The 16,525-nt window shown below is 47.2% G+C and overlaps 1 protein-coding gene across 1 annotated transcript in view; it reads left to right on the forward strand.

Moving 5' to 3' along the window:
• The first annotated feature begins 840 nt into the window (after window positions 1-840).
• LOC147707754 (trypsin-like) overlaps window positions 841-16,525 on the forward strand; it is a 49,986-nt gene continuing 34,301 nt past the window's right edge. The window contains exon 1 of the mRNA XM_086925665.1: window positions 841-895. Within this exon, the coding sequence (XP_086781791.1) occupies window positions 841-895 (55 nt within the window). The remainder of the gene's footprint in view (window positions 896-16,525) is intronic.

The raw sequence follows: 16,525 nt of genomic DNA on the forward strand, positions 1-16,525 counted from the left end.
TAGATTTTGGATCCTGGCTCAGCCAGCACCCAGGGAAACCTAGCTAGCCTAGGGCTATCCCCGGTGGGCTAACCTGGGTGGCACTCACCTCATTTTATTACCCAAAATGCATTGCAAATCTCAAACTTTGACTATAAAAAAAAAAAAATCCAGCATTTCGGTGATGGAAGGTTCTGGGATCTGTAGGGAGCCACAAAACCTCCTTCCACCTGGCATTCCCCTAGGTCCCCTGATACAAATGATATAAGAAGCACTTCCCCTGCTTCCCAGGATGAAAAATAAAAATAAAAATGAAATCCAACTGCTGTATCCAGCAGCAGGAATTCCTGGACATGCGCAGAGGATGTAACAGTTACGTCCTCCGCACACGGCCACTGTGGCGAACGAAAAAAACGTTACATCCTTGGCACAGAAAGGGTTAATGTTTTGGGCAGAGAAAGGGGGAGAGTACCCTGAAAGTGAAACTTACTAGTCATGTGGTGGTTGACTGTGGGTCTTAGTTGCTTACCAGGAGGCACCCGGACTATGCCATGTTGAAGTGATCATTTAGTAATGGCCTTCAAGAACAGAGCAAAAGGGTCTGGGAAAGAAGCTAGTGCTTAGCCCGGTACTGAATCAGTGGTCAAGTCTCATGTTTTCATTTGTCTCAAGTGCCAGGATCTCTTTTAAAGTTACAAGGAAAAATCTGAAATCAGAAATACTAATAGGTAGCAATTCTTTATTGACAGTCAGATTAGTGTAAGCTTGTGTATGATCCTATGAAGGTACGTTTAAAACAGCACTCGGTTTAGCACTCATTAATAACTTTTAACAAAAAGACAAGTGTAAGTTTGTTTCAAAATGCCTAAGAAGGACTTAAAGCAGTGGTATAACAATAGCCCCGACAGCCTCTATGGTGAGGTGGCAGGGCTCCAGGAGGCCCTCACCTGCACTGTGTACATGCAGGCCTGAGAGCTTCTGACCAGGGCCAGAGCATAGAGGGCCCCTCCATGCACTCTGCAGGGGGGTCCGCAGGTTTCATTACTCCACTGACTTGAGGTCATGGAGTCAGATTCTAGGGCCCGTCTTAACGTAGTTGGAGGCGGCCGAACCAAGGCTTCACTCCCAGTGAAAGCCAACTAGATGGCTCCAGCTGTTCTGATAAAGTTCAACTCATAACCAAGAAGCATACAACATTCTGTTGATTCCTAGGGCCATATTTATCAATTCTTCAGGCAATGCGGCAAGACACCTTGCTGCTCTGCGTGAAAGGGGGAGGGCTGGAATGTGCCTATCTATCAAGCTATGGCCCATTCCTGCTCTCTCCTTGTGCTGGAACACTTTTGGCTGCCTAGCTCCAAAAACAGGCACCAGGATGCTTGCGTTTCAGTCAGTAATTTTTGTGTACAGGTGATGCTGAATTCAGCACATGTAGAACGAGGACAATACAAGGGGAAATAAAGATATTTCTCCTTGTTATGCTATGCCTGGGAAGGCCTAGCTTTTTATACGCATACCCATGTCTACCACTCATGGTATATCTGGGAACTAGTTTGGTGAGTGAGGATTCTTTTAATTAGAGTGATTCCTCTTGCTAGATGTTCTTTTATTGGATGCACTCTTTTGGTGTTTGATTTACATTGTTCAGGGGGACCAACAGTGGCTCCAGTTGCTTTTCCCTCTCTCTCTTGCTGTTTAATTATATCTGGGAATGCACCAAAATCCATAGGTGGATGCATGGGAAAACCCACGCTCCACCCATGGAATGCAACCCTATGGCAGAGTAACTTAAGGCAACGACTTGCACTGCCTTGCATTATTCCAGATTTACCAAGCACTGCAGAACCCCAAAAGGTGGTCTTGGAAGGCTTGGTAAATCTCATCTAGGTTTGGCGTCACCCTTGTGTTACCTTGTGTGGCGCAAGGGCAACACAAAACTTTGATAAATATGGCCTTGGTCTTTTTAGATAAGACCAGAGCGTTTGTTTACCAGGGAACAGGCCATGAGGTTGACCTGCATCTGGCCTGTTCAATTGGTTGCAAAGAGCTGCTGGAACCGATAATTACAACACATTTATTTGAATCCACATCTCTGCAGGGGAACGTTAACTGGCCCTAATTTAACACAGGGCCAACATATTTCTATTCAACTCTACCATCTCAGGTTTTATCCCTGGAACATAGGGCTAGGAGAAATCTCTCATAGTTTACATTTTAACATTAATAAAACTGAATAAGAAGTACGGAAAGGGGGTTGACTACCATCATGAGAAGTGCAGTAAAAACTACAAAAGCTTTAGTGCACTCATAAAATTCAAAATCTCCAGATTTTGATAACTTTTTCCATTCCGACATGCTAAGATGGCAGTGTTTAAGCTTTTAGGATCTCAGAGACTATTCTGATGGCAGTGGTGCAGACTGTCATCTGAACAATGGTTGTGTGTAATAAGGACAGTTAATGCAAATGCATTGTACCATTTTTGCATTTGTTTCAATGAGTTCAATAAAAGATGCCACAACCTTTACAGTTTAAAACACTACAAGTGTAATTACAACTGAGCCACCACTAATATCCATAAGTCATATTCTTTAAAAAAGCACCTGTGAAAGAAACTGAAATAACCTTCAGCACAAAGGACGACTGACAATAACACATACCGCCCATATTTACCAGTCTTCCCAATTTATGATTATGACTGGAAGGACTAGTAGAAAATAAAGAGCAGAACTTGGGAAACAAGAAAAGTGTAAAGTATTTTGTAAAAAGCACAATCGCACCACATATGAACCTGTGCTCAACCCCTGGCAGATTGGCACACAGTAGTTAGGCTTAACAAGATGGCAATGCGTAAAGTATTTCCGCAATATTTCAAACAGAAGGAAAGTGGAAACAACACACAAAAAGGACCCACTCCAGATTACACAAATAGAGTATTCTTGTTTAATACATAAAACAAGTCCAGAACAAAAAACATCCAATCAGTAGAACCGGAGATATGCAACTTTAAAGATTTCAGTGAAAACAGTGCCAAAAACCACAAAGTGCCAATTGAGGATATCTGGTTGCGCCAGACAATGACAAAGTCACAAGTTTAGGCTGAGTGTAATGGAGCATGGCCCAGCTACAGGGACCCAGTTAGGTCAGCTGAACAAAGTATTTTAAATCATGCTTTGCAGAGCACTGCAAGGATTCACAACGAAGATGTGGTGCGCAGCCGAAGTGATGCATCAGTTCTGAGATGCGGAAAGGATGCGATGCAAGGTCCTTCATTGTCCCCTAGGATTCCATTGACGGGAGTTATTGATGTGAAGTCCAGTGTCAAAGATGCGTCTCACAGTGCACAGTTGGGGTTGAGGGGTCAGTTCAGAGGAAGTGCGGGGCTGCAATGCGGAATTAGTGCTAACATCGTTTTAGCTACTAACTAAATATCGATGAACACACACTGTGTGGTAAATAACTTTATTGAGCATATGATGGACGACAACATCGTATATGTGCTCTCTTTTTGCTTAAATCAACAGCTCTACCACCATCCATTCCATATCTGTCCTAACGAAGAGACAGAGATAACTCTCTTTTGTAAGTGCTTTAACCTTACTTATGTGAACACCAAAAAATGGGCCTTTTTCAGCAACATCATAAAATTGTGCTCTTTTTTGTTGCAGTAAATTCAAAACTCAGGATTGATATATCTTTCTAAATTAAGCCATAGGTCATAATTCAATAAAAACCTAGTGTAAGTAACTATAATTAAATAACCTCTTTCAATTTTGTAGGAGACACTTACTTTGGGTGATGGTTTTATTTAAAGAATCACTCATTTTCTTCTTTTTCACACGGGTGCATTTTTCTTAAAATATTGTGACTGTACAATGGTATAATAGTATTGTATACATTGTATTATACGGGGAGTCTCAGTCAACTGCTTGTCCTGAAGATGGTCTGATGGTTTTATATCCTTGACAGACCGAAACGTCAACTTGATCATCTTTCTCTTCAGAACATTGATTGTTTTTAACTTTATAGAGAAGATGTTAACATAGTTTTTTGTACAGGTCAACTGATGTCACCTTGCAAACTATGTATTGTTGCTACTACATTTGTTATCATCCCTGATAAAACTTTTTATGGTACATATATTGAATATATGAATACATATTTTTTTTAAATAATTTGTTTGCCCCATGTATGATTTATTGTTTGCTTGTTTTAACTAACAGCTGTGACCAACTGATACATCTACTGTTTTGATCAATTCTGTTTAGAGTGTGATTTGTAATAGTTTTACTGATCAAAGAATTACAAATAATTATAGATAAACAAAATCCTTTGTAGGCCACTGTCCTCCTTGTTTTGTAAAAGCAATGCGGAATCCGGCATCATCATTGAGGCTGCCATCGACAAGGGATGCAAAGGGCTGTGCTGAGAATGCATCACACAGTTTTGGTTCTGAAGAGGCTGTGATGGCGATGCAGGTGTTTGCGTCAAAGAAGATTCATGCAATAATGGTGATGCATCCGTTCTGCTCAGGGTTGTGCTGCACTGCAGAGGAGATGCATCAGTTCCACAGGGTCTACAGAGGCTGGCAGAGCGCTTAAGGCCCACTGGCAAGGGTCCAGGACTGAAGTGGCACCACTTGGCAGGATAGAGTCCAGGTGCTGGGGTTGAGGTTGTGAGAGCCATCTGTCCCGAGGCTCAAGTCAGGAGGCCAGCCAACTAGCCCTAGGAGTCCCTCTGGAGTTGTGGGTTCAACATATGTGGTCCCTTCCTTTCTCATCCAGGCAAGAAGGCAGCAGGCAATAGTTGGCAGGTCAGCAGGAAGCAGTCCTTCAGAGCAGTAGTCCAGCATAGTGGCAGTCCATTCAGCAGCACATCAGTCCTTCTATTTGGCAGAGTATCCACAGGTCCAGAAGTGTATTAAAGAGTTGGTGTCTGAGAGCCAATATTTATGCCCAGTTCTGACTTTGAAGTGGGGGGATCTTTTAGAAGCTTTCCAGTGAAGTGTAAAGGTACCATGCCTTCTTTGCCCTGGCTCCAGACTAACTACAGGAGTATTCAGCCCTTTGTGTGGAGGTAGGACACAGCCTATTTAAGAGTAAGTAGGGTTTTACCCAGCTCCTCCCTCCCATTCGGCCAGTGATGGCCCATCCAGGCACACCTAAGTGATCTGTAATGTGTGGCCATCCAGGAGGAGTACACAAAGCCCAGCTGTCACTCAGTCATTTTACCCAGAGACAGGCTACATGCACTAATGACTAAGGAGGAAAGCAACATTAGACAGTAGTGTACTGATGTCCAGTGCGATGGAGTTCTAGAATCTGCAGGCACTCCTGAAGAAAGATTGTTTAATTGTATTATACTTTTTTAAAGATGGCATTTCCAGAAGAAGAGTCTGAGCTACGAAGCTGTTGCTGTTCAGCAGAGGTTGCACATTTCTGGACTAAAAATGAAGGGAAGACAACATGAAGTCCTGATGGATAATACATGCTAGGGAAAAAACACTTCTTGCTTCAACAGGGCGTCAGTTCAGTGTGATGAGAACCAGAAATATATGATCAAATATTCTAGAGGCAGTGACTAGGCTGCCCAGTGCTTGTAGAGGGATTTTGAAAAGGACTTTGTGTAATTTGGCAATTCCTGCCAGTGCTCCAGCATTGAGGGCACCAAGCCGTTGTCTAGGTGATGACCATAATACACCTTTAAACAGGCTGTGCGAAAACCAGGACAGTGCTCCCTTTTCCAAGTTATGCGCTGCCCTAGGACAGTCGTGTTTGAATAAGCCACTCTGTCTTCCTCTGTGCGCGCGGCACCCGGTTGCACTTTAAAGAGGCACACAGATCCCTCCGCAGGCAGATGCAGCTCGTGACTGCACCCGGCTGCTTGAGGATGTCTTTGGTGAGGGGGGGCTCGGGGGGGGGGGTTGATGGGATCCTTGGCCCTTTCATGGGTCGAACTCAGGGGGTACACTGATAGTGCGCCACCTTTTTGTGGATCAAAGTCACTGCACCTCCTGACAACCTCTTTTCCTCTTCGTCCACATCCATAATACGGCACAGGGGCAAAGTTCTTTCCCTTATTAGAGGCCACAGACCCCTGCTGATGATAGAATGTCCACTGAAGATAGCGCCTGCACTCTATGCACTCCGGCGTTATCAGTATTACAGAAGAGTATGCCTTCTTCTGTAATACAAAAATGCCCCGGGAGATCTTGGCTCACCAGTTTTAAATCATCTCATTCAGGGCACAAGTCCTAAAAAACAGAAGTGGGGGACGCTCCAAGTTAGGTGGAGTCACCGGAAGTGATGTCACAACAGGAAGTGGCGTAACGAAATGTACTCCCCCCTCATTAACAAAGGTTACAAGGCGATGGGGGATGGTTCAAAGGGCAAGGCGATAGGGGCAGGTTCAAAGGGCATCAGCAGCTCAATGAAAAACTGTAATCACCAGCTCATGTTGCCTTTAGTGGAGGGTTTTGTTGAGGGGCGTGGTGATATCCAGATTAGACTACATGTAGTCTCCACTGGGCTTCTTTCCTGCTAAATGTGCAGGAAGAATTGCACAGCCAGAGCTATTTATAAAATGAAAGTCAAGCATATTACCCTCGCACTAGTTGAGCTGCACTGGTCGGCAATCAACAACAGTGTTAACTGTAACATGCACTACCGTGTTTACCACGCCCCTTTTGAGCACAGTCCCATAGTATCTAAAGAGTTGTTTGTCAGAAGCGAGCTTCCATTAAATCTCAGGACAAGCGCCGGCTGCAATACCCGGGTTCAAGTATGTCTGCATAATGAACGATTTCCCTGCAGACCGGCCTAGGTTTGGAAAGGTGACCTGCATCGAGCAGGAGAGCATACCTGCCTGCTCGAGGAGTTGTACTGGGCCTGCCTGATCCACCGGCAAAACGGGGAGCATGTGGCTAAAAGAGCTCTGTTCGCCCTCTCTCGGCAGTAGGAGGTGAGGTTTGGTTGGTGCTGAGCACGCGTGCAGGTGCAGCCTCGGGTACCGGCTCCATCTTTTGGGCAGAGGGGACGGGTTCCACCCAGTAAACACACAGGAAAATAGGTGGGGGGTTGCCATCCACCCGCGTGGTACACCAACTCGAGCCCTGATCTCAAGACAGCATCAACTCTAGCTCCTTTGCGATCTAGACCCTTTGATGGGAGCTTGCAGGTTCAAATTGTTGCCTAAGATGAAGCCTGGTGATTTGGAGCTTTCCCTAGCGGTGAGCTGACAGCTTAGCACTGACCAAGCTCTAATCAATTGGAAGAACGAATCAGAGTAAAGCAATTACCAGTGAGAGGTCTTACGGCCACATGCATTATTGCACCCGTTTGTGATTCCTAAATTGCAAAAATTAAGGAATCGCAATTTAGAAATCGCAAACTGCAATGCATGAACAATTCGCATTTATTTTTACGATTCTGTATTTTTCCTTAAGTGCGATTCACAATTTGCGAATCGCAATTAAGTAAAACCCTTCCTATTGATTCCTATGGGCCAAAAGGCACATAGGAATGAATGGGAAGGCATTCACATTTTGCAAATTTCAAATTGCGAATCGCAAAATGTGAATGCAATTTCAAGGGTGCGGGGGGGTCCAAAGGACCCCTCCCTGCACCCCTGAAATGTAACTTTAAATGCAATTTACACACACACATGCCCCAAGGGCATGTGTGTGTGTAAATTAAAACTTTCAAAAATGCAATTTGTGCATATTTGAAAGTGTTCGGTAAATTAGCATGAAGTTCAACTTCATGCTAATTTACCACTTCCAAATTGCGAATTCGCAATTAAAAAATGATCATGCATTGCATTTAAGAAATCTGAAATTGCAATTTCTTAAATGCAATCGCAATTTTAGAAATCGCAACATGGTTGCGATTCCTAAAATTGCGAAATGCATGATGCATTCCAAATTAGTCAATTGCATTCGCAAACGGCCGAAAATTGCCATTCGCACCGTTTGCGAATGCAATTGACTTTGATGCATGTGGGCATTAGTGAATAGTACGAGTCTCCACGTGCTCTTACAGATGGTCTCTTCTCAAGGTGAAAAATGTTAACTTCTCTAAATATTTTTTGCTAAAATTCTGGAAAAGTGAATATTTGGCATTGATTAACTGTCACCCTTTTTAGTTTATACATTTTAATTTCCCTCATAAAAATATGCAAAATTCTCCTGCTTAAAATATTTATAAAACCAAACTCAATGACTGCTCCGACCTTGAATGAGGATGTCCCTGTTGTTTGTCTAGGTGCAGTCTGACTTGGCTCGGCCAAGTATTTGACTTTGACTGTGTCCTCCGGATACTCACCTATAGTGTTCTGTTAGAAAAAAACATACACTGCTTCAGTGATAAGAAATGAATTCCATTCACCATCGAACCGATTTTTGGAACTAGAAGGTGACTTAGACCTGGCACTAGGCCCATCTTGTGTAAATTCTAAGTTGATACCGTCATTATAGTGAGTAATGGTTCCAGTTATCCACTAAAACGGTCACAGGGTTTTATTTCAATACACACTGGAAATTGGCCAGAAAATAAAGCTATCGCATCAGCATAAGCTTGTTTAATCAACCCCCCTCCTGTGGTTTTGATAGTTATTAATATAAAGGTTCATGTTATCGTTAATGTATGGGAACTGATAGACAGGGGGGTATAAATAAAGACTCCTCAGCTCATTGCGATCAGTGGAATGCTCCAGAGGCAAGCACAGCACAAAGATGAAGCTCCTTCTCCTGTTGGTTCTGGCGGTGTGGCATGCAGGTAAACCTTGACCATAGCTTCAATGCGCTACTTATGAGAAGCTTGAGAAATGTATTATCACGACAGCCATGCAATTTAGTCGGGCCTATATTCAGAACCTATTGCTTTGATTTCAAAGTGTATGTGGTGCAGGTGTGCAGATTATTCTGGAAATTGATGCTTCAGCTAGTCAGGTACCACAGGAGTTCAATAAACGTGCTCCTGGCTCGTAAGTCACCATCAGTGTCGCCTCTTCCCACCGTTGACCACTATTTCCCGCAACAGCTAGACATACAATCAGAGGTCTTCAAATAGCGAAGGCTTGGATGTCAGGCCCCCTCCAAAACTTTATGGCAGGATTTGAGGGGGAGGGTGGAGCAAGGCTGATCTGAGCATGAAGGGATTATAAGGTCATTTTCTGGGCTACCTTTTCTATAGTTTATAATCCACACAAAGCATGGAACTACTAAATAAAAAATAAAATAACAACAAAGATGACTAAAACACAACTGTTACCCATTATTGGGGAGTACTCAGTTCTCACACTTCTAGGCCTCAATGCAACTGCTGCACTAATAATAGCTATGGCTGTGAGTAGCAAGCTGGCTCCTCTGCCTCTTTCGCCGCTTATCCACCATGCCTGACCATCACACCAGTCAAACAGACCCTCTGTCCTTTTTCAGAAATAAAGGAAGTTCCACAGGTTGCTCGCCTCTTTGCAGCATGGATGCCCTCAGGCCTAATGCAAGCAATGAAAATGAGCCACCAGGCCTCTTTGTAAAGTGAAACAGTCATAATTGTGATGCAGTGGGCCCTTACACTCCTGGGCTTGCATGCCACTGAGCCTGCTTCACTAATGAGAAATTGACTTCTTAATGGATTTATAAAAATGTTTGCATTAGGCACAGTCCGATTACCTATTACTAAAATGCATTATTTGAAAGCACTTGTTTTAGCTAAAACACTAAATCATTTTGTGGCAGCCAATCTTACACTCTGGTCCACTGCCTTTGAAATTATGTGATTCTGTGGCCACAGTGTTTATTTGCATATGCCATATAATCCGTCAACTGATGCATAATATGTTTGTTGAGCAAATGGAACAAAAGTTACTAAAAACATGGCAACATGTGTTCCTGTGCATTGGAAAACCAATCACAGAGGTTGACTTGTCATCTTTCAATTCAATATTGATGTATTTGGGTGTCTAACTGGTGCTGATCAGATAAAGTATTTGCACAAGCAGTGCTACAATGTGTACAAATTGCAAAAAATAAAATAATACTTTCACAAAATGTGGCACATTATGCCATATAATTTGCCTTTTCTTGTCATTTAATTCTGTCAACCCTGCCGTATAATTTGGTCCTCTGCTGCCACATAATTCCAGTGGCCCTGCTTATACTGTGCTCAATACAATTTTAAATAATGACATATTATTGAGACCTTGCATTTTGACTGATGCCCAGTGGAGCTACCTTGATAGCTATAGAGGAGATGGGCTGTGGATTTCCCCCTTGGCTGTCACCTACCCAGCCGGACTTTGGGCAGACTTTCCTTCGTCTCTTCGCCGTATCTACCTCCTACCATTTTACGTCACCCCCTTACCCTCTATGCTCCATTTATCTCATCCACTATGCTTCTTAAATGTTTCTAGCAACAGATGTAACTTGTAACTGATGTAACTTTGTAACAATGTGGAAACTCATATAAAGTGCTCTGATACCTCCGGGTCTAGCCAGCGCTATGCAAAACAAAAAAAACTAAAAGAAAAAATATATATATATATATATTTATATTTATATATATATATATTCACAGTGCTCACTGTTATTGGCTGGGGCACCCTGGTCCTACGACCAAGCCCAGCCCTCGCGGACCTTGCTCCGGTGTGACACAATGCACCTTGCCTCCTTCTCCTACTGCTTCATTCCACTTTTTCGCTCTCTTTCTCTTTCTCTTTCTCTTTCTCTTTCTCTCTCTCTCTCTTTCTCTCTTTCTCTCCCCCTCGCCTCTCTCTCTCTCACACTCTGTTTCTCTCACACTCTCACTGTGGCTCGACTCCCTCTCCCAACTGTTTGCCTGGTTTGCTTCTGTTTTGCTTAGTCTTTTCTGCTTGCTATTTTGTGTTGACTTCGCTGTTTTGCCTCTGTCTCTATTATGCAAATGTTCTCTTTTTTCCACTGTTTTTCTGAGCTAAACTCTTTTGCCCCTGTTTTCTGTTCTCATTATGCTCTTTCACTACTGTTGCTCTGTGATCCCTTTGCTATTTTGATACTGTTTCTCTGTGCTTAGTTTTGTTCTTGTGCCACTGCTTCCTTGCACCTATTTTGCCCTTTTTCTATTGTTTTCTGCCTTTTGGCTCTTGCTCCTTTGCTCCTCACCCTTCCCTGCTTTCTATGCCTCTTTTCCCCCCATGCTCCGTACCTCTTCCCGTCTTTTGCCACACTCTCTGCTCTCCTGTTCAACCACTCTTCCATTTTCCTGCAACCAGCCCCACCCACTGCCCCCGGCTTTCCTCCCCTACACCTAGCCACAGCACAGACGGGCAGTGGATATAGGGAGGAGTCACTTGAGCAGGTGTGTAGGTGCTAGGCCCTGCACGGTTAGTCGAAGAGCCAGATCTTCACACTTCTCACTAACCCCATCACCAACAGAATCAATGTCTTATCCTATGCTGGGTAAAGTGACAGGAGTATAACCCATAGACCGAATTGAGATCTGGGTGTACATGTGTTATCAACAACAATATCTCAATCGGATTTAGTAAAAGGGGCGAGCATATATATATGTATATATATATATTCACTTAAAAAACCATAGGTTTCAGGCCTTATATAGTTAGGATTTAGCATTTTAAAAACCTTGCACATTCATATAAAAAAACCATAGGTTACATTTTTTTTTTTTTAAAATTTGTTTTTATTGCAGAATTAGAAACCACAGAATACAATGGCTCAACCAGTCCACTCGTAATGTCCCCCCGTTCAATCAATAAGACGTATACCATACACAGCCATTCAGCCCGCATCCCGGAGGCCGGGCGGCATAGTTCCTTAAATAACAGGAAGGCATCACGGTGAGTGTCCCTTAGGGACCATGGTCGAAAGAGCGTTTTCCGTATCTGCATTTTACCCCCCCACCCGCAAAAAAAATAACAGCGTCAGCCATCCCACCTGTGCAAGTCAATGCTATTAGCCGCTTCCAGACCCATCCCGCGCTCTGTGGGGCCTACCACATCTGATCCGCTCCCCCCTGCCACCTCCCGCTCATCGCCTACGCCCCACTGGGCCTCCTCAGCTCTGAGTCACCATCGCGGTCGACCAACCCCCTGGCTTCCTGCCCCCCCCCGAACTCCCACGAACAACCCCCCAACGTCCCCTTCCCGGCAACTGCTAATGGTGTGTGTCCTGTACATAAGTGTAGTATGGATCCCCGCTACAGTGTCAATGACATCTCTGAGTTAGAATGCCTCGCGGTGTCCACAGGTCCCATCCGCTCAATCCTCGTCTTCCACTAACGAGTCACGCAAGGCTTGCACCACCAATTCCCACGCACGCGCTGCATCCAAGGCCTTCTCATCACCAAGCTTGACAGCCAGCTTCATTCTGAGCACACTCTCACAATCAGACCACCGCAGCAATTCATTCTTCCACCTCCTCACTGACGGCCCGCCCCTGGACTTCCAATGCCATGAGATCTCTCTTTGTGCCAGTATCAAACCCAGGTCAATAAATTTGCTCGTCACCTTAGTGCGTTTGGTGTGCGGGAACCAGAGTCTACTTCCCTGTCGGTCACATCGTTTAGGAGGTCCCCCACCTCTGCCCAATAGGCCTCCAAATGCGAACAACCCCAAAACAAATGATCCATGTCCGCCTCCGGAGACGAACATCTCGGGCACCGTGCGTCCTGCACCTGGAAGTACCGCCGTATTTTTCCCGGGGTCAGATAGGCCCTATGTAGCACAAAGAAATGCACTTGTTGGAAACGCGCATTCCTCGTGCCTTTCCATGTGCGCCGTAAAATATGGCTCCATACCGTGTCCGGAATAGGCCTGCCCACACTCTCCTCCCATTTAACTTTGAGCCCCTGGAGCGGTTACAGTCCCTCGTGCAACATCCTGTTATGGAGGCAGGTCACAGCCTTAAAGGTGCCCGCTGCCATCACCACGTATTGGCACGCCATTGTGGTGTCCGGTTCTATGAGCCCTCCCTTCCAGTGCTTCTGTATAGCCGCTACCACCGCCGCATGCAGGAGAAAGCCCCCATCAGACAGCCCGAACTGTTCCTGAAGGACTCCAAAGGGCAGCAAAGTCCCATCGACATATAGATCTCCCACCACCTGAAGTCCCGCCTCCTCCCATTCCAACAAAGGGGACCAATCGCCCCCGTGTGGAAGGGCCGTCAGCATGCCAATTGGTATTTCCGGCGCATAAGGCCGAGTCGCCCTCGCCGTCCTAAGACTCCTCTGCCAGCACAGCCTGAGCGTCCGTTCCTCCATTGTGAGGCCCCGCAGCTCCAGCCTCTGCTGCATAACGATATAGGACAGCACATGGCGCTGTATCCCCAACTCCCGATCACACTCCGGTCCCCTAAACACCCGGGCCACATGTTGCGTGAGAACCTGGAGCTGCGCCGCCAAGTAATACAGTTCAAAATCAGGAACAGCCATCCCCCCCTCAGTCTTGGGGCGTAGCAATGTGCTCAGAGCCACTCTACGGCGGCCATGTCCCCACAGGAAGCCAATTATCATCGTCCTCAGGTCCTTAAAGATCCTCTGAGGAATCCAAATGGGAAGCGTCCGGAAGTAGTACAGGAGTCGGGGGAGCGCCACCATTTTCAAAAGAGCAATTCTTCCCAGAACCGTCAGCGGGAGGGTCGACCAAAAGGACATGCTGCCCCTCAGCGCCCGCATGCACCGACCAATATTGCCTTCTAATAGGTCCGTGGCCACATGGTAGATACGGACTCCCAGATAAGTGAAACAAGAAGGCTCCCAGACCACCCCCAAGTCACGAGCAGGCCAGGGCGACTCCGCTCTCAGCGGAAACACACAGGTCTTCGCCCAGTTAACCTTAAGGCCCGACAACTGGCCAAACTCCGACAACAGGTCCATCGCTCCTTCCAGGGCCCGCTCCGTATTGTCTAAATACAGCAGCAGGTCATCCGCATATAGCGAGATGTGATGTAACCGCCCGCCGCTATGTATCCCCGCGTATCTATCACCCGACCTAGCATGGACCGCCAAGGGTTCCATCGCCAGAGTGAACAGGAGGGGGGAAAGGGAGCACCCCAGTCTCGTGCCCCTACCCACCGGGTACGCCGCAGACACCAAACCACCCAAACGCACCCGCGCCGTCGCTGAGGAGTACAGGACCTTCGTCCACCGGCGGAACCCATCGCCTATGCCAAACCTCTCCAGCACTCCATCCAGAAAGACCCACTCCAAACTATCGAATGCCTTCTCTATGTCCACTGATAAGACCGCTTGGGTCCCATCCTCGTCCAGAACGGCGTCCATTATCCCAACCAGGCGACGGATATTCAACGCCGTGCTCCTCGTGGGGATAAACCCTGCCTGATCCCTGTGTACCAGGCCCGTCATGTGTGGAGCCAGCCTGGCGGCCAGAATCCGGCTCAGGATTTTGTAGTCCACCGTCAACATGGACAACGGGCGATAGGACCTCACATCCGTGGCATCCCTGCCGGGCTTTAGGAGCGGCACAATCAAAGCCTCCCTCATGGATCCAGGCAAACCCCCTAACTCATAAGCCTCCGTGTACACCACCAGCAGTCTGGGTGCCAGGCAGTCCACAAACTGCTGGTAGAATTCGATCGGTAGCCTGTCCACCCCGGGTGTTTTATTCCGAGCCATATTTTTAATGGCCGCCCGTATTTCAGTTAGCGTAATCGGACCGCCCAACTCTTTCGCATCCTCCTCGTCAAGGACCGGAAGCTGCCTCGCCTCTAGGTACTCCGTAATTTCCTGGGCCTCCACTCCCAACTGGCTCTGGTACAATTCCTCGTAATACACACGAAAGCACTCCAACACCGCTGCCTGAGAATATACCGTCTTCCCCAGTGCATTGTTGATGCTAAGGACCGGGCAGCCCCTAAGTTCAGGGTTAGCGAGTCTGGCCAAGAGCGTGCCCACCTTATCCCGTTCAGCATGCGCTCTGATGGCGTATTGCCTGTAATCGTAACATCTCAACCGCTCCGTTTCAGTGGCGACCACCTCCTTCGACTCCAACAACCGGGCCTGCAAGTCCGGCCTGGACGGCCTGCGCCGTTCCAAGTCCCTCAGATTCTCCTCCGCTTTCGCAAGTGCATTCAACACAGTCGTACGAGCATTCGAAAACCGACCCAGGCATACCCCTCTCACCACCACTTTCATCGCATCCCATTCAGTGGACCTACACGTGGCCGTACCCTCGTTCTCGCCAAAGTAATGATCGACGCCCTGCTGGACAGCCTCCCTAAACACTGAGTCCTCCAACGTGTCAGGCCGGAGTCGCCATGTTGGAATCGCCGAGCGCTCTCGTTGCCACTGGATATGTACCAATAGGGGGTTATGGTCCGAAATGGTTCTAGCCAAGTATTCCGTGTGTGAGATCAATGGGGCCAGGGATCCGCCACAGAGCACTGCATCCATCCTCACGTGTAGCGCATGGAGAGCCGAGTAAAAGGAATAATCCCTGGTGTCCCTGTGCTGTTCCCGCCACACATCCAGCAACCCCCACCTGTCCTGCCAATTCTTCCTATGCATGGCCAACTTACGTACCGGGGAATCAACAAGGGGGGGGTGAGACCTATCCAAGAGCACATCCGTAATCGAGTTAAAATCCCCCCCAAGTACCACCGGGCCCGCTAGGAAAGAGGCCAAGGACCCAGAGAGGCCATCGAAGAATCGGGCCTGATCAGTATTCGGCGCATACACACAACAGAGAACCACATCCCTACCATACAACCGCCCCTCTACCGCCACAAACCTGCCATCAGGGTCCACCACTTGGTTCAGCACCTGGAACGGTATCCCCGCTCTCACCCAAATCAACACCCCCCTGGCATAAGCTGAATAAGTGGTGCCGAACACCTGGCCCCGCCATCTTTTCTGCAACGCAGCACATTCCTTTTTTGTCAGATGGGTCTCTTGTAGCATAGCAATCTGGACCCCCTGCGCACCAGATATGCGTGCACCTTGTGGCGCTTGCCCATGGTTCGTAGCCCCCGGACATTCCACGTTAGGCATTTTAAACTAGGTAACGTCCCCATACCAGCAGCGAACAGTCCAGGTCAAAGAACGCCAGTTCACATCCCCACCAAAGCAGTTGCCCCCCCCGAAACAAACTCTGAAAAAAAAACCACCCCAAACCCCACTCCCCAGGACAGAGCCCACAAACCCAGTGTCAGCCCCGATCCAAACCTCAAACCAACCACACATTCTCCTAACCTGTGGTCTCCACCACAGAAGGCCTTAAGGGCCCTAGGGGGGTGAGTTATCGCTGACCCCAGCTAGCGGAGCCCACGCCTCGCGCTCCATCCCGTCCTGCCCCCGTGGCACCCTACCCGGCAACCCACCCAACTCCAACAGGATACCGCCCTACCATCAGATCTCGTCCAAGTCCCAACACAGCCTCAACCGTGAAATATCCCATCTGAAGTCTGGGGGGTCACCACCGGCCCCTTCGAGCTTTCCGCTTCCGAAAGGTCCTCTCCTGTCCTGCTGCCCTCGCCGCCAGAGTCCGTCTCCGCCAGTTCACTTTCCTGCTGCGACCCCGTAATGGCCGCCGTTGCTG

This window comes from Lissotriton vulgaris, chromosome 6 (assembly GCF_964263255.1).
Source record: "Lissotriton vulgaris chromosome 6, aLisVul1.2, whole genome shotgun sequence".
Classification (NCBI taxonomy): domain Eukaryota; kingdom Metazoa; phylum Chordata; class Amphibia; order Caudata; family Salamandridae; genus Lissotriton; species Lissotriton vulgaris.